At 35.0% G+C, this 26,620-nt stretch overlaps 1 protein-coding gene across 8 annotated transcripts in view; it reads left to right on the top strand.

Annotated features, from left to right (window-relative positions):
- Positions 1 to 26,620, top strand: part of TCF12 (transcription factor 12) — a 375,082-nt gene that overhangs the window by 161,601 nt on the left and 186,861 nt on the right. For all 8 annotated transcript variants that reach the window (XM_055319710.1, XM_055319706.1, XM_055319716.1 and 5 more), the window contains one exon: positions 20,832 to 20,934. In XM_055319710.1, coding sequence (XP_055175685.1) covers positions 20,832 to 20,934 — 103 coding nt within the window. The remainder of the gene's footprint in view (positions 1 to 20,831; positions 20,935 to 26,620) is intronic.

Genomic DNA, 26,620 nt, shown 5'->3' with positions numbered 1-26,620 from the left:
GATAAATAGCACTGGTTATTATATAATGTTCCTTTTATATATTATTGAGTTCAATTTGCTAAAATGTTAAGAATTTTTATATTTGAGTAATACTGATTTGTAGGGTTTTTTTTCTTATACGGTCTCAGAATTTGATATGCTAATCTGGGCTTAAAAGAATGAGTTGAGAGGTATTTCTCTTATCTTTTTAAGGAATTTGTGTAGAATTGGTGTTATTCCTCCTTAAATGTTTGGTAGAATTTATCAGTTAAGATATATGAGCCTGGAGTCCCTTCTGGGCATGATTTTTAATTATAATTTCAATTTTATAAATAAAGGACTATTCAAGTTACCTATTTTTTTTAAGATTTTATTTATTTATTCATGAGACACAGAGAGAGAGGGATAGGCAGAGACACAGGAAGAGGGAGACGCAGGCTTCATGTACGGAGCCTGATGTGGGACTCGATTCTGGGTCTCCAGGATCAGGCCCTGGGCCAAAGGAGGTGCTAAACTGCTGAGCCACCCAGTGATCACTACCTATTTTTTTCTTGAGTGAACTTTATTAGTTTGTGTACTTTAAGAAATGCCCATTTGTCTATTTCATTTAAATTGGATTTATTGGCTGGCATAATATTTCTTTGTTATCTTTTAAATATTTGTATTAATCATCTTTTGATATCCTAACAAAGTATCACAAATTTAGTGTCTTAAAGTAATACACATTTATTGTCTGTCAGTTTCTATTCATGAGGATTTAAGCACAACTTAGCTTGGTCCCCTGCTTCAGGGTCTCTTACGGTGCTCTAAGCAAGATATTGGTCAGAACCGGGGTCCCATCTAAAGACCTGTTTGGGAACGATCTGCTTCCAAACTCATATGTGTTTGTCAAGATTCAGTTCTTATATTTGAACTGAAGGCCACAGTGTGGCAGTTGGCTGGAAATTGCTTTCTTCGGTATCTTGCTAGCTAAGCCTTTCCATCATGGCAGCTTACTTCATCAAAGCTCACAAGGGAGGAGGTCTGCTAGCAAGATAGAAGACAAAATATTACAGAGCCTGATCACAGAAATGATCATACTACCTTTGCCATATTGATTAGAAGCAAATTACTAGGGACGCCTGGGTGGCTCAGTGGTTGAGCATCTGCCTTTGGCTCAGGGCATGATCCTGGAGTTCTGGGATCGAGTCCCACTTCGGGCTCCCTGCATGGAGCCTGCTTCTCCTCTCTCTGCCTGTGTCTCGGCCTTTCTCTCTATGTCTCTCATGAATAAATAAATAAAATCTTAAAAAAAAAAAGCTGATTACTAGGCCAGCTCACACTCTGGGGGAATGGTTTATATAGGGGGTATGAATACCAGAGAACATTGAGAGCCATCTTAGAGTCTACCTGGCACAATATTTATAGAATTGTAGTTAGAGTCTCTACCTCATTCTTGATATTAGTGAATTATTCCCCCCCCCCCCAGTATGGCTAGAGGCTTACCATTTTACTGATATTCTCAAAGAACTAGTTTTTGGTTTCATTGGTTTTGTTTTTCTGTTTTCAATATGTTTGACTTCCATTACTCTTATTTTGAATTTAAATTTGCTTTTTGTTTTCTAGTTTCTTTATTTTTTTTTTTTTAAAGATTTTTACTTGAGAGAAAGAGCATAAGCAGGGAGGATAGGGAAAGAGAGAGGAAGAAGCAGATTCCCCACCAAGCAGGAGGCCAATGTGGGACTTCATCCCAGGACCCAGGGATCATAACCTGATCCAAAAGCACACTTAACTGACTAAGCCACCCAGGCAACCCTGTTTTCTAGTTTCTTAAGGTATAATTGAGGTCATCGATTTGAGACCTTTTATCTTTTCTAACTGGCATTTTAGTACTAAAAATTATCCTCTGGCTGTGGTGTTACCTGCATCCTACAGTTTTTGCTATGTTGAGTTTTCATTTCACCCAGTCAAAATAGAATGAATTTTAGAATTTTCCTGTTGAGTTCTTCCTTGACCCATGGGTTACTTAGAAGTATATTTGATTTTGAAATATTTGGAGATTCTCTAGTGATATTTTTATTATTGATATTTAATTTTATTTCATTATGGTTAAGAAACATGTTTTAGTCCTTTGTGTAGGTCCATTATTTCTAGCTGGTATTATTTTTCTTGTGATTGAAGAACTTGTTTTAACACTCTAATTGTGTAGGTCTGGTGCTGACAAAGTTTTTCATCTTCTTTGTGTCTGAAATATTTATTTTATTATTATTATTTTTTTTTAGTTAGACTTTTAAGTGAGGTATATCTCCCTCTTCCCTAGCCCCTCTCAGCAATCCTGGGATTCACTTTGTTTCCCCTCTCTCAGGGATCAGCAGTATGCTGCATTGCCCACATCTGGTGCCTCAAAACTGCTGTTTAGTCTTTTGATTGTTTCAAGTGTGAGAGTTAATCTGGAACTCTATCCTGTCTGGAAGTGCAAATGGAAATGGAGTTTTTAGCTAGGCTGATCTAATTTAGAACCGTGAATTTGCTTCAAAAATGGAAGCTTAGGAGCAGCACATACAAGTGAATGGAGAAACGAAGCCAGCACTATCTGCTTTTTCTGCACAGGACTGACAGTACTGACTTATTCCAGAAATCTTTGGAATTTTGATACCCTGTTCATTGTTGTGTAGTTACTTTCCTTACTGCTAACTGTCCCCAAATATTTGTCTACTGATATTTTATAATCAGAAGACAAAGATCTATTCTTTAATATAGTAAGATTAAATAACTACCACCAAATAGCTGTGTGGTGTTAGGCATGCCCCCCTTGACTTCCCTGAATCTTTTGAAATGAGGCCTCTGTTTTAAATAAATAGTCTTCAACTAGGGTTTCCAAATTCTGACAGTAGTGGTAATCAAGGTTCATAATTTATTTTAAAATACAGTAAATAGTCTATTACAGCAATTTACTTAGTATGTTCCAGGGATCTTTCTGTGTCTCTGAGACCCTTTTAGATAGTTTGTTAGGTTAAAACTATTTTCATAGTACTAAAATAATTCTTTGCCATTTCAGTCTTGTTCTTTCCTGAGTATACTGTGGAGTTTGCAAATGCTGCATGATATATGATAATGTTTTTGCTCCCAAGTTCTTGTGCTTTTAATTTCTCAGATTTACTTTCTAGTGTGATAAATATCACTGGATATGTTGTATATAAACAAAAACTCTTTGGGGTTCTCAATTTTTTTAAGACAAAATATCTTTATATAACAGGTCCTGAGACCAAAGGGATTCTGAGACCTTGAAGATGGCTTGCCTAGTGGAAATTATTCTCTATTTAAGTTTGTACTCTATTGTCAGATTTCTTGGTGTTGGAAATGAAAAAGAAAAAAAAAATCATTAACATTAAGTCATTTGTTGTCATAGTTCCCAAGTTTAAATCAGTTCTCTACCGTTCTGACTTTAAGAAAGTTAAATTCTTTATGACAAAATTTCCTCATCTTTGAGATGGGGAAAATGCAGTATCTATTTATAGTGGCACATAGAAGGCACTCAATAAAAGTTAACTGTGATGATTATTATGCTACCAGAGGTGTGCTTGTTGACATTTTTGTTTTCTAGTTATCAGCATGTTTCATTATGCTTTAGAGCATTTTTATCAAATCTTAATGCTGTTTCTTCTGCTTGCCTGAGAGTGCTCGTTCTTGCTTTGAGGTTCACATTTGAAGTTGTGCTGATATATTACCATCTTCTAAACTATTCTTACTCACTCAAGAAGCTTAACTTGGAAATTGGCACACTGGCTTGGACATCAGTTAAAGTTTCATTGGTCATGCCATCTTGCCCACTGGACTAAGAGAGAGTCTAGGAATACTGATCAGACCTTTGGAAGTGGCAATGTGACACACCTCAGGCTCAGATCAGACCTCATGCAAAAGTTACTCAGTTTATTAAAATATTTGTAGGTACTATTTCTTTTTTTCTAAATGATGAGCTCCTTGAAGACTTTTATTCATTGTTGTGTGCAAGCATCTACACAGTGCCTGATAAATTATTGGCAGTAATACTTATGTATGCATATGCATTATCATACTTCCATATGCACAGTAACTAGATTAAAATGATATGAAAGACAGGTAAAAGGGATAGGTTATAGGGAAGAAGAGAATGAAAAGGAAGTCAAGAACAGGAAAGAAAAAAGATCCTATCACAGAAGTATCAGTAAACACATTTGAATGGATGTAGGTTAGAGATTGATAGTATACACTGAAAACATAAGAACACAAAGCAGAGAGCAGGATAAAAGAGGAAATCAATTTCAGTTGTTGCTCTAAACAAAATGGTCACATTTGATCAAGTAGATGATAATTCAGTTTGTGCCACTATTAGTTTTAATATTTAAGTGACACATCTCCCAGTCTCTCTTAGGGAGTATATTTAAAAAAAGACTGGTAATACTACTATTGATTTTCAGAGGGTCCTGGTCTCCTGGATACTTTTCTGAGTATCTGAAAATTTTGTATTGTATGCAAATGTAGTTAACTAATCTTATATAATCCAAACTCTATCAATTTGGACTACATGTCTGAAATACAGTAAAACTTTACTTTTAAGGAAGTAACTGTCTTCTTATTTTTACTTTTAATTATATGTATTGGCCAGAAATATTCTAATAATGTCACTTAAACTTGCCTTGCCATTTTTATTTATTTATTGGATAAATAGGATACATACGCACACGTCAGAGTGGGATTTTCCTCTGATAATGGGTCAGATAGCTATTTGTGTGTTTATTAGACAGAGTTGCTGATTTGTGTTTTAATATCATATTGTATGAAGAACACAATACAATAGCCATGAAGTGAGGTGTTTCACCTGAGAAGCACTCAAAAACCCATACTAATGGACAGAACAATAGATTCTATCTCCCATGCTTTACTCTAAGGTGCATGAGTAGAAGAGGGGTGGAACTATTTTTATTAGTTAATTTTTTTCTTTTTTTTATGAATTCACTTAATTTGGTTATTTAAGTATATGTATGATATGGGTGAACTAGGATATCTGGACACATGAATAGCCACAAGAATTCGGCTTTTAGTGATTTTAAAAAATTGATTTGCCCATATGGAAATCTAGAATGTGTTCCCCAAACGGGTAAATAAGTACTCCCCCAGGGGTCATTCCTCAGCAGTATGTTAAAGTTGCTCAGAGGCCTTCCTGGTTAGGCAACTTGATGGAGGAGATAGCTTCACATACTGATATGTAAAAGACAGGGTGGCAAACATGCAGAAATGAGTGATGGATATTTTGTTACAAAAGGGTCATGAAAATGGGAGGGGTAATATATATTTTGAGTTTAATTCCTTTGATGTTCTTAGCAATAAAGGCTAACCTAGAAAAGTTTCTTTAAAACATCTTTGAAATATTAACATATTGCTGGGAAGGTGTGATACTAAAGCTGCAGGTGTGGGTATTTACAATTAATTTTTAAAAATGCTTTCTTAAACTAAAAAAATTAGCTTTCTCAAAAATATTTTAAGTGCTTTTACAAATTTAAAAAATTTTGAAAGCTAAAAATTCTGAAAGCTTTTTTTTGTTGTTTGTTTTGTTTTTTAGTTTTGTTAAAAAAAAATTCCGACAATTCAGGAAACAGGGATTCAGGAGTGGTGGTGATGCAAAAGGGGGAAGCCTTGGGGTGAGGGGTGGGGGTTGTCAGGAGTAGGTGGCAGTAGTGTCTCCTTCACCCCATGCTTATTGTCGTCTTTGGAATTGTACAAAATCCAAGAAAATCTTGATGAACTCTTTTACTAACCTACTTGTTTAATATAGAAGTTTCTGCTAAGGACCATTTTTAGTTTTCAGAAGCCCGTTTATCATTAAAAAGTCATCTCTAAAAGTTAGGGGTTTTGTAAGATATATTTTCACAGATTAGCTCCACCTACCTCTCCTATCTGATGGTGATGCTTTTCTGTCTTTCAAGGGAAGAACTTTTCAGCTGCTGAGAACTCTCGAAGAAAAACTATATATCAGGAATCAGGGACATTGTCTTTCTTTGGTATTAGGTAGAAGTAGTTTTCTTTCTTTGTTGGAATACCTATATGTCACCTGTAGTATTTTAGCTAGGTGACACTAGGGGTTCCAGAGACCTAGAAACTAAAGAAGGGGATAATGGATGTTTCTCTTACAAGTCCTTTTGCATTCAGTTGCTATGTTTGGGTAGCTTCAGTGCTGCAAAACAAGTCACCAGTTCCCAAAGGAAGATTGGGTGCCTCCTCTGACTCTCTTTCTCTGGGTAGGCCTCAAGCTGAAGTTGGATTTAAGACTCTGTCTCTAAAGATTCTTATCTCTGTAGGAACAATATTTTTTATTTTTTATTGTTTTGCAATTTTCAGTGTCCTTCAGATACTCCCTTTGTTTATTGGAATAGAGTTACGTACCCTTTCTCGGGTGCCCCCCGCATTGTAACAAATATTGATTATTATAATTGCCATGTCATTATCATAAACTCCGTCTTACATGGGCATTCAACTTCTAGTCCTAATGGTGTATGAATTTGGAATTTGCTTCATACACCACAAAAAGTTCATTGAGTCTTCTGTTTACATTCACTGCAGGAACTGTCTCAGTATCACAGAAGGTTGCTGTAGTTTATTCCCACCTTGAGCAAGGGAAATGTTCTGCAGGAGGAATGAATGAATAATTAATGAATGCACTTGATATCCACTTACCAAAGAAAATGTTTCCATTTTCCATTTTGTTTGCTTTTTTCCCGTCCGAATCCACAGGTTCAAAAATTTCTCAAAACTCTCATGACTATCTCATTATTTGAAATACCACTTGCTAATGGGGTGGTTTAAAAAAATTTTGTTGCTGTTTTGTTGCATTTTCCTGGCTTACTTCCTTTGTCACCTGTGAATTACCATTTGAACAAATACACTGTTCATTTTATGTCTCTAGCCTGTCATTGAGCCATTTAATTCACTATAATTCTAGGGAGGAACAGTTATTACTAGAGAAGTAGCATTGCATAGTGGGCTCTGGAGTCAGATTGCTTGGATTCAGATTCATCCTGCTATTACTTACTGATGGATATTATGTGAATTATGTGAATCTTCTGCACTCATTTTCTTATCTATGTAATGGGAATAATAGTTCATGGGATTGTGAGGATTCATGATGTTGTAAGGATTAAGTGAGTAGAGTCCTTAACTCATGTTCTCACAAAGCATATCATCAAATGTATGCCGTTGCTATTATTGTTGGCACAGAAGACCTTATTATATAGATTGAGTGAAGACTTCATGTACATTCCTAGAAGGAATCCCTGATCTTTCATCTATGGCTTACTTACTTTCACCTTCCAGGAGCTAAATCAAGGCCATGGATTTACCCAACCACATGAGCTGGTTATCAAAAGAACATTGTTTTATAATTATACTTTTAATTTGGGCTTACCCTTAAAGATGAGTGGCTTTATTCATAGGAGCAAGAAGAGGCAGTATAAATGACTGGAAGATGGTGAGTATCACCATGGCTGACAAGAGAATCCAAAAGTATTGTCCTCTGAATATTACCAGGATGTATATTACTGTTTTAATTATGAACTGTGAACTGTTATGCCTGTGGGGTCAGGATCTAACAATCAGCATAGTCAACACTGTTGCCAGTGGCTATAATAGCCTATATAACACTAATCCTCAAGACCAGATACTGGCAACAAACTAAAAATACTATTGTATTTCTGTCAAATTTTGTTTAATCAACACCTGGAGTAATGGATGCCTTAATGTAAACTAAGGAGCCTGGAGAAGATTAACTCATTTAGTAGATGTGGTCTTGAATATTTATTATGGCAAAGGACTGCCTTTTAACCCAGGTCAGACTCTTAGATAAGAAAAAGACTACATAAGGGTTAAATGAATTGATCAGGAAATGTAATCGTGATTGCTTTGCTTTTTACCATCTGGAAAGTGCATCACAAATTACATACAACTTATAAGTGGACTTAGGAAACTATCTTTCATAAGTTGGGTCTGTCTGTATGGCTCAGAAACTTTCTGGTTCAGTATGAAATATGAGACTTTTTTTCTTAAATGATAGTAATTTCTATCCTACAGAACAGGTCAGCAGTGTCTAGTAACTTTGAAGTGCATACTCTAACCTAGAAATTCCTAGAGAAATTTTCCTAGAGAAAATTTCACATAAATTCTCATGTGTGTGCAAGGAGACATATTACTAGTGTTTATATATAGCGACCTTGTTTGTAATAGGAGAAAATGGGAAACAAGCTAAATGTCATTGAAAGGGAAATGGATAGATAAATTGTGGTATGTTTATAAGTAGAATATTATATAGTAGTGACATGTATATACTAGTGCTACACTTTTTCAACATGTTGTCAATCTCATATATTGAATGTTAAGTGAGTAAAGAAAAAGGATACTTTTTAGATAACATTTTAAAAGATGCAGAATGTGCTATGTATTATTTTAGTTAGGGAGTGTGCATATGTAATAGAAGTATAATAAAATGATGCATGAAAGCAATAAAAAGACAAATTTAGGGTATTGTTTACTTCAAAGGGGAATTTGAGAGGATTCCATAGGGATTTAAGCTATATTGGCAATGTTTTATTTGTTGAATGATGGATATGTAGTTATTACTACATTTTTATATGTGTAAACTAGTTAGAAACATGTAAAAATTGGGGAAAAAATGTCAAAATATTCCTGGTTTTGCATTTCAGTTGAGGTAAAATAGGAATCTTTTTTTTCCTGCTTAGCTGATGTTATTTCTGTATCCTTAACCTATTTTCTACAATGATAGTATGGTATTTTAATCATGTTAGAAGAAAAACTGTGAGAAACTTTTTTCAAAAGCAGTAAATGGTTTTCATAGAAATTTTAGAAAATCTAGACAAAATTTAAAACTCTTAGTACTTACAATTTTTAGTCCTTTTCTTTTTTTTTTAATTTTTATTTGTTTATGATAGTCACAGAGACAGAGAGAGAGAGGCAGAGACATAGGCAGAGGGAGAAGCAGGCTCCATGCACTGGGAGCCCGAAGTGGGATTTGATCCCGGGTCTCCAGGATCGCGCCCTCGGCCAAAGGCAGGCGCCAAACCACTGCGCCACCCAGGGATCCCTTTAGTCCTTTTCTTATAAGCTTATATAGGTTAAATATTATTCTATATAGTAATTGTTTTTTGCTTTTATTTTTTCTCACCTAATATAAAATAAATATTCAGCAAAATTTAACAGATGTAACTGGCTATGAAACTATGTTATTGTACTGAATGCAAGAACATTTGTTTTGATCATTGGCAGGTATCCTTTCTTCTTGCAATTATTTATCACTTATTAATGCAAGGGTTATTATAACTATGTTATTTGTTCCTAGGTTTCGTTTATTTGAGTTGATTTCACAAATAGTAAATATTTTTAAAATATTTATTGAACAGTAATTATATGCTTTGTCTTAATCTGTTGACATACAGTAGTAGAAGATAGAGGCTTTAAAATATGTAAAATCTGAGGCTGCTTTTGTGTTGGAGTGCCATTTTAACTTTCTCTTTTATCTAATTTCCCTGGTTGCATATAGTATGTGAAAGGGATAGCGGAAGAATCAGTTTAAGAATGTGAGCTCTTTAGAACTTAATGAGGTGCTAGTGGTAGTAGGAAAAACAATAGGAGCTAATATTATTGTACCATGTACCAGGCTCCATGACTTCTGAGATAATATAGACTAGTTCTTCCCAAACTTTAATTTGCATATAAATCCTCTGAAGTTCTTTTAAAAATGTAGATTCTGATTCTTTAGGTCTTAGATGCACTCAGAGGTTCTGCATTTCCACAGTCACCCAGTATTCTCAATACTGCTACTCTGAGGACCACATTTTTTGTACCAAGGGTATAGACTAGTGCTTCTTAAATCATCTGTGCAGGATTGCCTTTTTAATAAAATATTATTTAATATATCATAGGCTAACACTTTGAAAATGCAAAAAGGCTATATAGAAAGGAAAGTGGGGAAATTAATGTTAATGTAATCTTTTTTAATTGAGATATAATTGATGCATTGTTAGTTTCAAGTATATAACATAACGGTTCCATGTATGTATATTGCAAAATGATCACCCCATGAAGTCTAGTTAACAATACATAGTTATACGATTATTTTTCTTATGAGAATTTTTAAGAGCCACTCTAAACAACTTTCAAATGTACAAATACAGTGTGATTAACCATAGTCACAATGCTGTATACTACATTCTCAGGACTTATTTTATACTGGAAGATTGTACTTTTTGATCTCCTTCACCCAGTTTTCCCATATCCTGGTCTCTGCTTCAGGCAACCACCAATCTGTTCTCTTTAATTATGAGCTTGGATTTTGTTTTAAGATTACACATCAGTGAGATCATACAGTATTTGTCTTTCTCTGTTTGACTTATTTTACTTAGCATAATGCCCTCAAGGTCTATCTCTGTTGTTGCAAATGGCAATTTTTTTCCTTGTTGCAACTAAATAATACTGTATTGTGCTTGTGCGTGCACGTGTGTGTATGTGTATGTGTACTCTTCCATTTCTTTTTTCTTCCATCAGTGGACACTTAGGTTGCTTCCATGTCTTGGCTGTTATAAAGCTGCAGTGAACATGGGGGTGTGTGTGCATATATCTTTTTAAATTAGTGTTTTTGTTTTCTTCAAATAAATACTCAGAAGTAGGATTGGCTGGATCATGTGGCATTTCTATGTATAATTTTTTGAGGAACCTCCATACTGTTTTCCATAGTGGTATGCCATTTCACATTCCTACCAGAAATGCATGAGGTTTCACCTTTTCTCCACATCCTCACTAACACTTGTTATTTCTTATCTTTCTGATCATAGCCATTTTGAAGGTATGAGGTGATGATACCCTGTTAGGGTTCTGATTTGCATTTCCCTGTTTGGTGCTGTTGAGCACCATTTCATGTAGCTCCTGGCCATCTATATGTCTGCTTTGGAAAAAATGTAAATTCAGATCTTTGCCTACCTTTTAATCAGATTTAATGGGGATTTTTTTCGTATTGAGTTGTATGAGCTTTTGTTTTTGCTCTTTTAAAAGATTTTATCATTTATTAGAGAGAGAGAGAGAGCACAAGCAGGAGGAGGGGCAAAAGGAGAGGGAGAAGCAGACTCCCCCCTGAACAGGGATCCTGATGCAGAGATCCAGCATGGCTGGATCCTGGGACTCTGGGGATCATGACCTGAGCCAAAGGCAGACATTTAATGGACCTAGCCACCCAAGTGCCCCTTTTCTTGTTTTTTATTGAAATATAGTTGATGTAAAATGTTGCATAGTTTCCAGGTATACAACATAGTGATTTGACAAGTTTGTATGTTATGCTGTGCTTACAAAGATAGCTACTATCTGTCACAATAAAGGAGTTATAGGAATTCTTTATGTATTTTGGATTTTAACCCCTTATCAGATACATGATTCACAGGTATTTTCTTATATCCCATATGTTGCCGTTTCATTTTGTTAATGGTTTCCTTTTTTGTGCAGAAGCTTTTTATTTGATGTAGCCTATTTTTGCTTTCTGTTGCCTTTGCTTTTGATGCCAACCCCCCACCCCCCCAAAAAAAAATCATCACCAAGAATGATATCAAGGAGTACCTGTTTATGTTTTCTCCTAAGAGTTTTATGGATTTAGGTCTTATGTTCTTTACTCTATTTTGAGTTAATTTTGTAATCTTTTTTTTCTTTCTTCCCTTTTTTTCCCCCTAGAGAGAGCATGAGTGGGTGAGGGAGGAGGAGAGGGAGATTCTTAAACAGGCTTCACACTGAGCATGGAGCTCAGTCCCGCGACCCTGAGATCATGACCTGATCCAAAATCAAGAATCAAACACCACCTGAGCCACACAGATACCCCAATTTTGTAATCTTTTAATAAGCCTTTTATAGGGGTGCCTGGGTGACTCAGTCAGTTAAGCATCTGTCTTCAGCTCAAGTCATGATCCCAGGATCGGGAGATCGAGCCCTACATAGGGCTCCCTGCTCCGTGGGGAGTGTGCTTCTCCCTCTGCCCCTCCCCTAACTCTTGTATGCGTATGCGCGTGCTGCTCTCTCTGAAATAAATAAATAAAATCTTACCCAAAAAAACAAAAAAACATTTTATAGGTATAAACTTAGGATGTTAGTTTAGGCATAAACTAAGCAGGTGCCTTAAAAATTTTATGTATATTGCACTATATTTTGTAGTATTTTTTAACGTAGATATTTTCCTAATTGAGTTTACTTTTCACTGTTTTTCAAATTTTTGCCCTGCATGGAGCATCTGTTTCTGAACTGGAAGGAACTTATTAGCCTCTGTAAGTTTTGCCAGTTAGTGAGAAGCAGCCAAAATCTAAACATTAGAAACCATCAACAGAATAGTATACTTCTTGTCTGAAGTTACTGGGGAGAACCACGTAGTAGGTAGAGCTAAAACTAAAAAGAAAATTGAGTGGGACCTCCTCCATATAAGTATTTTCCTGTATTCTTACAAACTTCAGTCCTTCTGGTGCTGCTTATTTATAATCACACAAACTAATATAGCAGCATAATTCTTAATTTACATTTTTTCTTGAACTTTATTATAGAAAATACAGTATAGATGGGTTAATATATTTTAATAAACTATTTTATGTCCTTTTGCACTTGTAGTTCAAGGTATTCTTTACCTTTTGTTTCATGTGTTAATGGATTTATGATTTTGATAGCCATTGCTGGAGAAATTAACTTTCAAAATCTGTAAGGAGAATGGTAGTTGGGAATTTAGAATTGAAAAACCTAGAAGATGGAGACCTACAATATGGAAAAATTTTGCCATAATTCTCTTAAAAGCACCAAAAAGAGATGTGCTCATGTTTATTGAACTTAATATCAAGGAATTTAACAAGAACTTTAGGAGCAAGACTTACTTTGTATGACATATAATATTGCTGAAGAATAGAGGGAAGCTTCTTATGAGAAGTTGATTCAGAGTTTGAGTCCACTTGTTTTGTTATCTTGAGTTCTCTAAGCTTTAATTTTTTAATATGTAAAATGAGAATCTTGGCCTCATAATGTTAGTTTTAGAATCCTGTGAACTGATTATGAGTATATGGCATTCTTACTAACCTCAGTGCTTCCAGTCCATCACTTCCCAATCTTTAGCAAGACATCCAGCTTCACTGGTGTTTGTTCATCCATATGGTAGATAAAATGAATGTGGATTATATGGTCTATTAGGACTCTGAAACCCTGTATAACATCTAGATTCAGTGATAGATTTTTTTTTTGCTTTTCCCATTTTAATGTAATTTTTCCTGTGATGCTAGAGATATTTTGATTTCTCCACATAGAGAATGAACTTTGAACAGATGAAATGTAGAAACCTTACTGCTTATAAACTTTCAAATAGAACAAAGCTATAGGCCAGAGCAAGAGGGCATCAACACTGCTTCTAAAAAGATGGCAGTAAGCAGTCACTTGGATAAATTTATGAACGTGAATGGGCTCAACTTAGAACTGAACCTGTGTCAACTTTTTTTAGGTGATCCTCTGGGATCTCACATTCAAAAGTAATTTATGTCCTTGTACTAAGCAGTGTTTCATGTATCCATCATATTTTTGAAGAATCCTTTTCACCTATAAAATATTTTGATTTTTCCTTCTTCTCCCACCCATGACAATTCACCCTTACTGTTCAGTCCAGGGTTATAGTAATTGTATGAAATCACTTCTTAGCCTTCATAAATAAAAAGCTACCTTTTTATTAGGGCGCCTTGCTGGCTCAGCAGGAAGAGCATGAGACTCTTGATCTCAGGGTCATGAGTTCGAGCCCCACTTTGGGAGTAGAGAATACTGAAAAAAAAAAAAACTTTAAAAAGTTACCCGGAGGGACACCTGGGTAACTCAGCAGTTGAGCATCTGCCTTCGGCTCCAGGTGTGATCTGGTCCAAGGATCAAATCCCACATCTGGCTCCATGCGAGGAGCCTGCTTCTCCCTCTTTCTGTGTCTCTGCTTCTCCCTCTGTGTCTCTCGTGAATAAATAAATATAATCTTAAAAAAAAGTTACCTGGAGAGGTTATTCATCCTCAAGAAAAACATAAACACATGGGGCATCTGGGTGGCTCAGTTGGTTAACCATCCAACTCTTGATTTCAGCTCATTTTATGATTTCAGGGTAGTGCACTCAAGCCCCACATCAGTCTCTGTGCTGTACATGGGGCCTGCTCAGGATTCTCTCTCTCCCTCTCCTTCTGCCCATTGCCCTCACATCTCTCCTCTCTCATAAAAAAAATAGAAGGAAAAAAAAAAACCTTAAACATTTAATACACACAAAATTCAGTGCTGGTCTCTTTTGGAGTTGTAAAGAGAAATAAAACATTCTTCCCTTTAGGAAGACAAAACCAATTTCTCTGTCAAGAAAATTTATTATATATTAGCATCTGACCTGTTAAAGAATAACAGAACCTTAACATTGAATTTTAAGTGGCCTTTTCATATGTAAGCCTGATTAAGCATACATTTTTCATTTATTCATTAAACTAATAAATTTTATTAGTTACATACTATGTTCCCATTAATGCACTTGTCACTAATAATAGAGTGACGTGATATAGATACAGTCCCTGTTTTCAGATAACAGACTACTGTGGTCAAGTCCACTCACTTGTCTTTTTCATGTATGTATTTTAACTGAGAGGCAGTCACATTCAAGGATTTGCTTTTCAAAGGTATAACATTCTTTATCCAGACATTTATTTTGGTAATTTATCATAGGGATAAATAAAGAAATACAATAAGTCACTTTTTTTTCTTTTAAATTTCATTTGTTATTTCTACTTCTTTTTATTTCCACTTCACTTCTCTTTGAGAGTGACCACCCATTTGTATCCAGGTTTGTCCAAAGCTTTTTTTCTTTTTTTAAAGATTTTATTTATTTATTCTTGAGAGACACAGAGAGAGAGAGGCAAAGACACAGGTAGAGGGAGAAGCAGGGAGCCCGGTCTCCAGGATCATGCCCTGGGCACTAAACTGCTGAGCCACCTGGGCTGCCCTGTCCAAAAGCTTATGGCTGATTCTACTGACTTTGACCATGCAGAAGCTAGTGGCTTTCAATACCTGGTGTGAAATCTTGTGGCTCCTTGAATACCAAAAGCCTGTGATTTCTTGCTCAACCCTGTTAAATAAGCTAGTACTTTATCAGCTTTCTTTCTGCTACTTATTGGGTGTTCTATAGAAAATCTGATTGAACCTTTATAATATCTAAACCCCTGCAGCATTATAAAGATTTAGCAGCTGAAATCTCCCATCTGTCATTTATTGAGCAACTGCTGTGTATGTGCCAGCTATTGTTCTGAGGATGTAATTGTGAAAAAAGCAGATACAGCCTCTGTCCTCTTAAAATTTGTTTGACATGATTTCTAAGTGAGATGATAAAAATAATGACCAGCTTTTATTGTGTGCTTACTGTTTGCCAAGCACTTTTCCACTTCCTACATTGTATTAACTCGTTTAATCCTTACAACAACCTGTGAGGTGAAGATAGTATTTATTATTACTCCCAGTTTTATAGATAATGAAACTGAGACAAGAAAGATTACTTTGCCCCAAGTCACACAGCTACTATGTGTGGATGGAAAGATAGAATTCACATCTGCCGATCTGGCTCCAAAAATTCCACATTTATCCACTACACGGTACCGTGCAATTATAACAGATAATTATGGTATAATTTAAATGGATAATTAAATAGGTAATTTCAGTAAGTGTGAGCAGTGATATAATGGAAATTCTCGCTGTTGTGGGAGCCTAGAGTGAATTCACCCAATTTGATCTTATTAGGGTCCAGGAAAGAGGGGAAGCTTTTATGAAAAAGTAAATCTTCATTGAAATAGACTTTTTCTGCCCCACCCTTTTTAACTATTGAAAAGAATTGGAAAAAATATGTGTTTTTTTTTTTTTGGAAAGAATATTTTAAACTACAATTAGAGACTGGTTTTCATACAAAGAAATAGCATTATAGGTTAGAAACACCTTGAATCTGTTCTCAACCTGGGTGGGAAGGTACTCTGGTGATTACACTTTATTTATTGGTTGGGTGAAAGTTATATTTTTGAGGAGACAAACCAGAATAGAGTATTAATTTACAAAATAATGCTTTTGTTTTGTTATTTGTGGTAGAAGAAAATATTTGACTTACATACAGTTTAAATTAGTTTAAAAATTGTAGCAGATTTGATTAATTATTTCAGGTCTGTTGTCACATTAGAGCAGAGATTAACATTTCTGAATTCTAAATGCATTTTTATCGAACACGTTTCATAATATAAAGGTTTTGCAAAGTTTTATGCATTCAGTTGAGGGTGTTTAGGATTTGCAAATCAAATTGTAATTTAGAGGTTTTTTAAAGTATGAAGTTGAAGAGGTTTTGTAATCTGTATCAACCTATTTTGTCAGTTGTTGATATTTTGAGTGCATTCCAATTTTTTTTTAAGATTATCATGTGAGAGAGAGAGAGCATGCTCAGGATGGTGCTCAGAGGGAGAGAGGGGAGAGAGCATTTCCAGCAGACTTCCTGCTGTGTGTGGAGCCAGATGCAGGACTCACTCCCATGACCATGAGATCATGACCTGATCTGAAACCAAGAGTTGGATGCTTAACCAACTGAGCCACCCAGGTGCCCATCCATTTTTATCATAAGACAAGAACAGTAATTTTTTTAAAAGACTTTATTTATTTATCATGAGAGACAGAGCACCAGAGTCATAGACAGAGGGAGAAGCAGGCTCCTTGAAGTAATAAGCCTGATGCGGGACTGGATCCCAGGACCCTGGGATCACACCCTGAGCCGAAGGCAGATGCTCAACTGCTGATCCACCCAGGTGTCCCAAGAACAGTAATTTTTTAGGATACATTTGAAAATATTTTTTTGATTGTTAGCATACTATTTGTCTAAAAAGCTATATGATAGATGATTCTAGTAATATTGTACCATCCTTCATAATGTAGTGTTCATTATCTTATTTATAGAAGTCTCGGTTTTATTAATGGTAATTTTCATAGTAAATCCATTTTACAGAATTCAAGATCAGAATTAGGAGCCACAGAAGGTCAGGTTTGACCATTTTTATTAGCATAGTAGTGTTCTATCAATTTAAAATATGCACCATGATCATTCTGTATTTAATGATCTTACTGGTTTATTTTCTTTTTATTCCAGAATTGAATATAGCATTCATTTATCAATACCATGGACTGATCTCCTTGGGCTCAATCTTAATGATTGCTTGCTTTATTTTTGTTCTTTTCTTTTTAGTCTGACTCCTCCCTCAGGCCAGTCACCTTCCCCTTATTTTCTCTACTCTTTAATATTCTGACTGGCCACTGTGTGATTTCGCTATCTTCCCTACTATCATTCTTTCTGCCCCATACTGTATTATGTTATGGCATTCTCTTTTGTCATTTCTATCTGTGAGCGTCCATCCTTATTGCCTAACTCTATGTGGTACTCAGGGAGTCTTCTTAAACCCCAGGTCAACTCAACTTCTTTCATTAAAGCTCTATTAGATATGTTGTCTACTTAAAACTGTATGAAGGAATATATATCTACATTACATAAAAACATTTTGTTACTCTAATTGCTTTAGATTTTTTTTTTTTTTTTTTGCTTAACTGGGATTTCCCTCTAATTATTCTTACCTGGAAACTTCTAGTGTAGTGTTTTAATGTGGTTCTACTTTGAAAGAGTGATAGTACTTGGCTATCACTTTCCTAGCTTTGAATTTTTCCTCTCTATATGTGAAGGAGATTTTTTTTTTCTTTTCAGATTATCTTGGTTCTTGCTTACTAGAAGAGTAGTCTGTGAACCAGTAGCATCACATCACCTTTATGTTAGAAACGCAGAATCTCAGGCCCCATTCTCGACCCTGTGCTTCTTAATCTGTATTGTAACATGATCTCTGGTCAGTTGATATGAATATTGATGTTTGCAAAATAGCATTGTTCTAGGTATCACCCAGCTAGTGGACGCATTAACATGCTGACAAAGAACTGTGTACTTTTCTAGAACTGATCTTAAACGTGTGACCTGGGCAGCCCCGGTGGCGCAGCAGTTTAGTACCGCCTGCAGCCCAGGGTGTGATCCTGGAGACTTGGGATCGAGTCCCACGTCGGGCTCCCTGCATGGGGCCTGCTTCTCCCTCTGCCTGTGTCTCTGCCTTTCTCTCTTTCTGTGTGTCTCTCACGAATGAATAAATAAATAAATAAAATCTTTTAAAAAAAAATGTGACCTATAGTGATCCTATTTAAATGTTTGTAAATTACTTTGTAACTTTTTCTCATGGTTCACTAAAAGTTGTATTCTGGTGGAAGCAGTGACAAGAATAATCTCAAAACAGTAATTGGTTTGTCTTTCAAGTGAGTTCTTGGTGTATATTAGATCCAAAACCATGGCAGTCATTTATAAGACTTTTTTCTTTGTTCTGTCCTCTCATCAGTTTGCATCTGTGGATGAAGAACTATCTCTTTTTTGCCTCTTGGGCTATAACTTTTCAAGAAAGTTGTATGCATGAACATTTGAGTAGGGAAAAATATTCACATTTCTATTAAATTTTTAGTCTTCCAAGAGCAAAATTAGGCCTTACTGAAATTTTACATGTTGGTTTATCATATATGTATACAATTTATGAATAAATAGATAGGAATCAGTGACCCATATTCAAATCTTTCTTGTACGTGATGAAAAATAGTTTACAGAGACTACTTCTCTGTAGTGCAGTGTGACAATCCCAGATTTCTGAGTAGACTGGGAAATAATCTTGTAGTAAATTCTGTACTATGTCCTGCAGTATGTGGATGTACATGGATAAGGGACAGTACTTATTATTATTGTATGATTGATGGTAAAATAATTTCTGTGTTCTTTGAGCACATGTTAATGGAGGTTTAGAGATAAATATGCTTTGTTAAGCTGTATTACATGTAATCTATGAAGTTAATATACTATGTGTGTATAATCATTTGTTGATACCCTAAAATTTAGATCTATATGTATACTGCTTTAGGAGATAGTTAAAAAGAAAACTTGAATGTTTTTATTTTTATGGTCAGGAAAGAAAAAAGTCCCTTTTTGATACTTAAAGAATGAGGAGGTTCTGAGAGCATACAAAATTAATCTTTTATTATTCTTTTGCATTTAAATGAAGTGTGGACAATGTGTCTCACCTACAAACACATTTCTGTTGGCATTTTCCTACAGTAATATCATTGTGTAATGATGTTAAGCTGTGTTTCAGTGAGTGTTTTAGAGATTTTAATGCTTTGTTTGGACTTTTACATACTTAAAAGTGACAGTAGGAAGAAGTGGTAGAGAGAAATACCCAGATGTCTGTGAGATAGTCCTAGGTCACTTAGCACTTCAAGAGTGTTAAGTTTTAAATAACAAAAAGTATACTCCAAAGAGTGACCTTAGCTAGGAGCCATTCTGTTCTGTGTTTGGCTTCTGCTGCATGTGGCTTGTCACCCATGAGACTTTGGTTGTGGTTACCAGAGGACACCCTTGTGGTCATAACCAAGTTGTAAATGTCACCAGGATTCTTCTTGAGTGTCTATCACAAATGTATCAGTAATTCTAAAGTAGATAAAAATGAAACAAAGATTCGTTTGGGAGTTAGCACTCCCAGAAGATTAGTGTTAAAACAGAAGAGCAGAAGGAGTTGTGACATGCATCCGTAAGCAATTGTAGTGATTTGACAGATAGTTAGCCCCCAGTTCTTAGCCCTGTGGTTGAGCTGACAGCATGCCTGCGAAGGTAGTGAGGCCTGTTCCAGCCCCATTAATGTCTTCTCGAATGGTAGCCTTGGGTCTGGGTAATAATAAATGTTCAGTGATTGATGATTTTATGGTCTCATGGGATCCTGGGTGATTTCTGGTTTCTGTGAGCCAAGGTACTTTGCTTTCCTCTTTGGGCCTCTAGGAAGTTTTTCTCATCTTTACTGAAATCATTTTAAGTTCACAGAAGAGTAGGTATCACCTGAGGTTTAATTATCCAGGATTCAAAGCCTTGTTCAAAAACAGTATGATTCTGGACTTAGTATGTGTAAAAGTGAGAACCAGAGCAGTTTTTAATCCACAGGGCTTTTGTAACATTTATTTATTAACTTCAATATCTTTTTTCCTCCTTTGTTTTTTTTTTTAAAAACATGCTTTAAGTTATAAAGAGAAATTTGGTAACAGCTGTGAAATAATAACATTAGCTTTATTGTTTTCGTGGTGTGTGCAATTTAATTTTTAAGACTCAATTTTAATCCGCTATTTTTAATAAATGTTTTCCTTATTTTACATGGTTAAGTTTCTCTAGGAGTCTGTCTTATTATACTAGTATTAAAGGGAGTATAAAGAGATCTTTTTTGTTAAATATTTGTTTGCCTCTTAGGAAAAGATTCATTTCTATTATATTGATTGTGGATTATTTTTAGTATTTTAAATAAAACTTGTAATTACCTAACTCTTAATTGGTAGGGTTTGGAGACAGAGAAAGGAGGGTAGAGATAAACATTTTCCTAATTTAGTACAACTTAAAAGTATATTTTCTTGGTTTATCCTTTTTTTAAAAAATGATCTATAGAACTTTACTTTTCGATGTAAAGAGTTCATAGGGCTAATTTTCTTTAAGATCATTAAGAGACTACTTTAAAGCCTTAAAAGAAATAAAAGGAGCACTTCTGTTTAGTTTTTAAAGTAATGAACAAGGAACTTGGTTTGGAATGACCATTTGTAAGTCTGTATATTAATTAGATGAGTGTCATTATGCTCAATTAGCAAGACTGCCAAATAATCTCTTTAATACTCTGGTCTTTCTTTCCCCCCCTAGGGTTTTACAGACAGCCCTCATTACAGTGATCACTTGAACGACAGTCGATTAGGGGCCCATGAAGGCTTGTCCCCAACACCTTTCATGAACTCAAATCTAATGGGTAAGTTGGTAATTCTCTGCAAGTAGTCTTCACAAAGCCTCTTTGGTCAGGGACAGTTTTTATCCCTTTGTCCAAGAAATACACATAAGTATCTAGAAGAAAGTTCCTATGTTTCTGTGGGCATCCAGGCTTTCCTTGTCCAGCTCAGTTTAAGGAGCATTCAGAATGTCATTGGTATCAAAAAAGAAAGCAGAAGTATATTAAAATTTGGCAATGTCTTTATGTTTTTTGCTTTCTGAGCAGAGAAGCATTTTGAGAGGTTTGTATTTGCTATTTGTCTTAACAGTTGAATATATATGTGGCAATTAAAAATATGACAAAGCAGTGATTTTTAAGCAGATTTTACTTATTTTGGACAATATTTCAGCACTATTTGATTAAAACTTAATAGTACATTTAGATGTTGGCAGCATTTGTTTTAAGCACTTGGGTTCGTATTGGGGATTTTGAATTTGTGTTCTGCAATAGTAAAGTTGTACTTTGAAGGCTATTACCTACTACCTAAGCCTGATTGTTATATTTTGGCAAAATTTTTAAGGTAGCTTTTCTTTTTATTCCTGGCTACTCCCTGCAAAAACATTTACCACTCTCTCCCTCCCTTCTTTCTCATGTGAAGGTTTATAGCTATTCAATCTGAAGTGATAAGCCCAAGCTTTTTTTTTTTTTTTAATCTAGCTTGAATGCCACTCTTTTGTTGTTGTTAAAGCAATAATTTTACCTTTTTTGCAGAACCTAATTAAAAATAATCTGTTTATAACATTATTTTTTCTTCTTATATGTGCTGGGCCTGAGCACATTAGAAAGCTTTGTTTAATCTGTTTAACTTGTTGTCAGTGGTGTCATGTAAATATGGAACTTTGTGTAATTGACATTGATTTCATTACTTACTCTATTTCTTAAGGACATGACCTATATTGTGATCTTGGAATTGTCCTTTTAAGACACAGCCATGCTAATCTAAGTGGATTACCCAAATCCAAAATCCTGGTGGTCTGCAATTTCTTTATAAATGGTTTTGCTTTGCACAGTCTTTGTTTAATTCCCTTATCCTTTATAAAGTGTTGAGGAGATAGTCTGATATTCTTGCGTGGATTTTGCCTAAAGCAGTTACCAGTTTAAAGTCAGAATCATTGAGTATGACACAAGAGTAAAGAACCTAATGAGCATTAAAACTTGTTTTTAAAATGACAATTTGTTTTAACATAAATGCAAATGAAAATTATATCATTCTAGGTAAAAATGAGAATTAAATTGAGAACAAAATAATTATCCTTGCATCTAGCCAGGGAAAACTTTCTTAATTTATCTTTTAAATTTTCTATTGAACTTACTATCAAAGTGAAACAGATGTGGCACTCCAAATAATTTCTTTCTGTGGTATATGTTTTCCCCAAGTAACATTTAATTGTAAATATGGTAGAGTAAGCTCTAGTCAGTGTTCCTGTAATTTCAGATTGAACAAAGTTTTCTTAATTGAGGCTGTACTTCTTAGAAGTAAAAAATCAGAAATTGTCCTTTTTTATATTATGCATGTCAGTTACTTGCTCTGAGCATCTTTTGACTAAAAATATTTCTGTAATTCAGTTTGAGGTAACATTTTCTTAGTTGGAGTAATTATGAGCTTGTACTTATTGGTTTCTTCAGTTTACAGATAATTATTAGAGTACTTTTACTATCATACATACCCTGTGTTAAAAATCAGCATCTAAAATAAGCCTTGAAATATAAAAACTGAAATTTATAAACAGATTGATCTCTTTGTAGTATAAGTGGAAAGTAATCTGCATTCATCTGAACTACAATGTACAATTAATCAGGTGCAACTATACATTTTCGTTGTAAGTGTCTAATCTTAAAAATGTTAATTTACTTTATAAAGAAGGGGAAAATAACCCTGAAAAGATCAGGCAGGCATGTCCAAAAGGATTTCACTGGTCATTGGCAATACCTAATCTGCTACACTTTTTCCCTTTTATTTTCCATAAAAATGATCAAACGAAGTATCTAACAGTTTAGTCTAAGCAATCTATGTGACAGTAGCTTGCTTTTGGAAATGAATATCTCCTAAATTGTAGAGTAGTTCCATGCAGCAACATGCAATCCCACTTGATGTGAGCTGAAGTAAATGAACTGTTAGATTTCCAAATATGTAGGTTTATAGCACTTGGTAGAGTTACAGTGAATAGATGACTTTTCTACCCATTTGATAATTTAAGGGAATTTCAGGCTAAAAACCTATGTTGTTAAAGCATGACTGAAATGTGCGTAGCACTATTAGAAGCATTTGGAACTATGTAGATACCTAATCATCCTAACAGGTAACACTTCAGAGTAATGCCATGAATGATGAATGCTCAGAAACAGTTAAAGCTAATAGGAAATCCGTAACATATTTCATCATTGCTGTCAACGTATAAAAATACCATTAAGGGGGGGGGTAGAATCATATACTGGGTAATGTTGTTATTTTTCGTATTATGTTCAACCATAAGCACATTTGCCTGAAGAAATAGTGGATTATAAAGTGCCACTGTCTTTCATGATGGAGCTCTCAAACACTTTAATGGTTTTGCACATTGCAAAAATGAGAAATTTTGTCTAACAAGGCTTGATAATGATTCAATAATGAATAATTTGCCATAGAAACATGCATTTCTGTATTCATTTAGATATTTTGAAGTGTTTTATGCAGGAAGTAAAGCTATTATTGTTGAATCAGTTAGTGTTTCTTTTTAATGAATTCCAGAATTATCCCATTGATTTGTCAGTATGGAAAAAAAGGGCTTTTCTTATGTTTCAAGTGAAATAAATACATCCTTTTGGTACATCTCTAAGTAATTAGCATCAAACAGTTCTGTATTATAGGAAAGCTGCAAAGCTTTGACAATAGCAAATGAATTGCAGTAGCACCACCAAATAGTCTTACCTATTTCTAGTCTCTTCCAGCTTTAGTCCATTCCTCTACCCTTGATTCTCTCATTAATTTCAGTAAGATTTGCTTTCCTTTATCTGTTGTTGATTAGATACATTTTTGGTAATGGTCGGGCCAGTTTATTAATGGGGTATAAAAATGAATTTTTTCATAGCATTTCCTGCCTTCAGTTCCCAAGTGATTGTGGCATGAACTCCTTTAATCTTTCTGCCTCTCCATGTTTATCAGAGCTTTACTGATTTTAGGCTAATGTGTATATGTTGTCAATGGGAATTTTAGGATGAAATATACCTTCACTTGTATTCCTTTCTGAGACCCATTCCTGCCTCTAGAGATGTTTTATCCTTTAAAGAATGAACATGTCATGGTATAGGAAAAAATGCAGGGCTAAGAGTTAGGAGATGTGGGGCTTTATTCTAGATCCTTAAAATTACATTTTTGATAGAATACTACTGGGTAGTCTCAGAGGTCTTCTGCAGGTCTAGAATTTTATAATTCTATAATATCATGTATCTAATATCTTTTATCCGGCCCAGAAAAAGACTGCAACTAGAATTATAATTGCTATTTTGCGAACGATAAAACTAAGGCACAGGAAAATTAAGTGTTTTGTCCTGAGGTCGCAGAGCCAATAAATGGCAAAATTGAATGTAGAATCCATGTCTCCTCTGACTCCCAAATAGTCTTTCCATTAGGCATTTAAGATATTTGTTCTTTCTATAGAATGCTCCCAGGTTTCTATTTACTAGCTCCTTAAATCTGATTATGGAGATCCTGGTCTTGAGAAACCACCATGAAAAAATGGTTCCGTAGCAACATAACTTTGGAACATATTATATATCATGTTCCCCTTCTTACATACTCAGATTTTACATACTCAGATTGTACTTTGGGATACTAAAAGCTCTGGGAAAAAGGGGAGGAAAAGCTTGTTTAACTTTGTTCAGCTCATCACATCTGAGATTCAGATGACACACAGAAGCCTTTTTTGTAAATAGAATCATTAGCCTTTGAGGAACTACTTTTCCATGGAGTATGCACTGGGAAATGCTTCTGGTTGGGTTTTTTTTTTTTTTAAGATTTTATTTATTCATGAGAGACACAGGGAGAGAGAGAGAAAGAGAGAGAGAGAGAGAGGCAGAGGAAGAAGCAGGCTCCATATAGGGAGCCTGATGTGGGACTTAATCCCAGGTCTCCAGGATCACACCCCAGGCTGAAGGTGGCGCTAAACCGCTGAACCACGGGGGCTGCCCACTTCTGGTTGTTTTTAAGGAAAAAATAAAAGATAATACATCAAAGGTCCCTGAAATATAAAATAGCAACAGTGTTAATGATATTGCTGTATATATTTTTATAATTTATTTGAGACACCTTAGCTAGTATTACAGGTTGGGTTCAGTTATTCAAGTATATTACTAAATCTTTTTTAAAAAAGCATTTGAATTACAAACAAACAAACTGCCTTTCCTTTGATACTGGAGTCTGGTCAGATCTACTACCCTTCTTTACCTCAGAGTTTAAGCCCCCCCTCTATAATAGCTACTGTGTTTTATTTTCTTTCTTTTTTTTTTTTTTAATTTATTTATTCATGATAGTCAAAGAGAGAGAGAGGCAGAGACACAGGCAGAGGGAGAAGCAGGCTCCATGCAGGGAGCCCGACATGGGATTCGATCCTGGGTCTCCAGGATCGTGCCCCGGGCCAAAGGCAGGCACTAAACCGCTGCGCCACCCAGGGGTCCCATGTGTTTTATTTTCATTTCATTATGGATTAAATATGTTTTTGTGGGCTTGCCTGGAAATTAAAATCTGAGTATACTTTATTTATTAGTGTATATATATTTTGCTATATTTGCTTCTATATATTTGCTCTCTCAAACAACCAGTTTCAAAGAAAACTCTTCTGTTTACTTGCCTGCAGTATAATTTCTGATTAATCCAGAATTCTCTTAGAGTTACAAAAAAAATGTAGAATTACCATTTTCAGAATATCAAAGCACAATAGAACTCTACCCTCAAAAGATTTCTAACTTTGATGTATATGAAATTCCTTCACTAGATGAGATAATGAAAATTATTATAATTGTGCTTAGGGGAAACAATGTAGCTTAGTATCTGGTTTGACAGTATTTCATAAGATGAGGCCTTCATATGTTCTCTAGTGTTTTTTTTTTCCCTCCACAGTGTTTTATTAGACTCCCATCTCAAGAAAGGATATGGGTTATATATCATTGATCTTCATTCTCTGATCTTTGGCTGCTTACAAACACAAAATATTGGCACTAAGAGTAACTTGAGTGAAAGAGAACTAGTAACCATTGAAGAAACCAAAGCCAAGAAAAATGAAATGAGTAGTTAATTAGGAAACATGGACCCAGCCCTCCTGATTCTAATTTAGCTCCTGACCCCTTTCTACTACACTGCTTCTTTTCCATTTTTACCCCTTTATGCAACCATTTGTCCATTTGCTCCTTTTCCCGCATTATAACTCTTGTAACTTTTTTTCCTCATGCTACTGCTTAGACTTCATTAACCATTCTGAATTGTTGAGTACCTTCCTCCTTCTCCTTCACGTATCCATTCATGCCTTTTTTCTCCCCATTAATATATGACAATATCTGTATGGCAGAATATAAAAGTAAGATTCAGTCTGTCTTTACAGACTCTCTGTTTCAGTGTTGTAGAGGAAGTAATTTCAGTATTATTACACATGGTAGAATATGAGTGATACAAAGACGTTCTTACAGAAATTCAGAA

Source organism: Nyctereutes procyonoides, unplaced genomic scaffold, assembly GCF_905146905.1.
Source record: "Nyctereutes procyonoides isolate TBG_1078 unplaced genomic scaffold, NYPRO_anot_genome, whole genome shotgun sequence".
Classification (NCBI taxonomy): Eukaryota; Metazoa; Chordata; class Mammalia; order Carnivora; family Canidae; genus Nyctereutes; species Nyctereutes procyonoides.
Note: the sequence above shows the minus strand (reverse complement) of the source record. Positions and strands in the feature narration are given on the sequence as shown.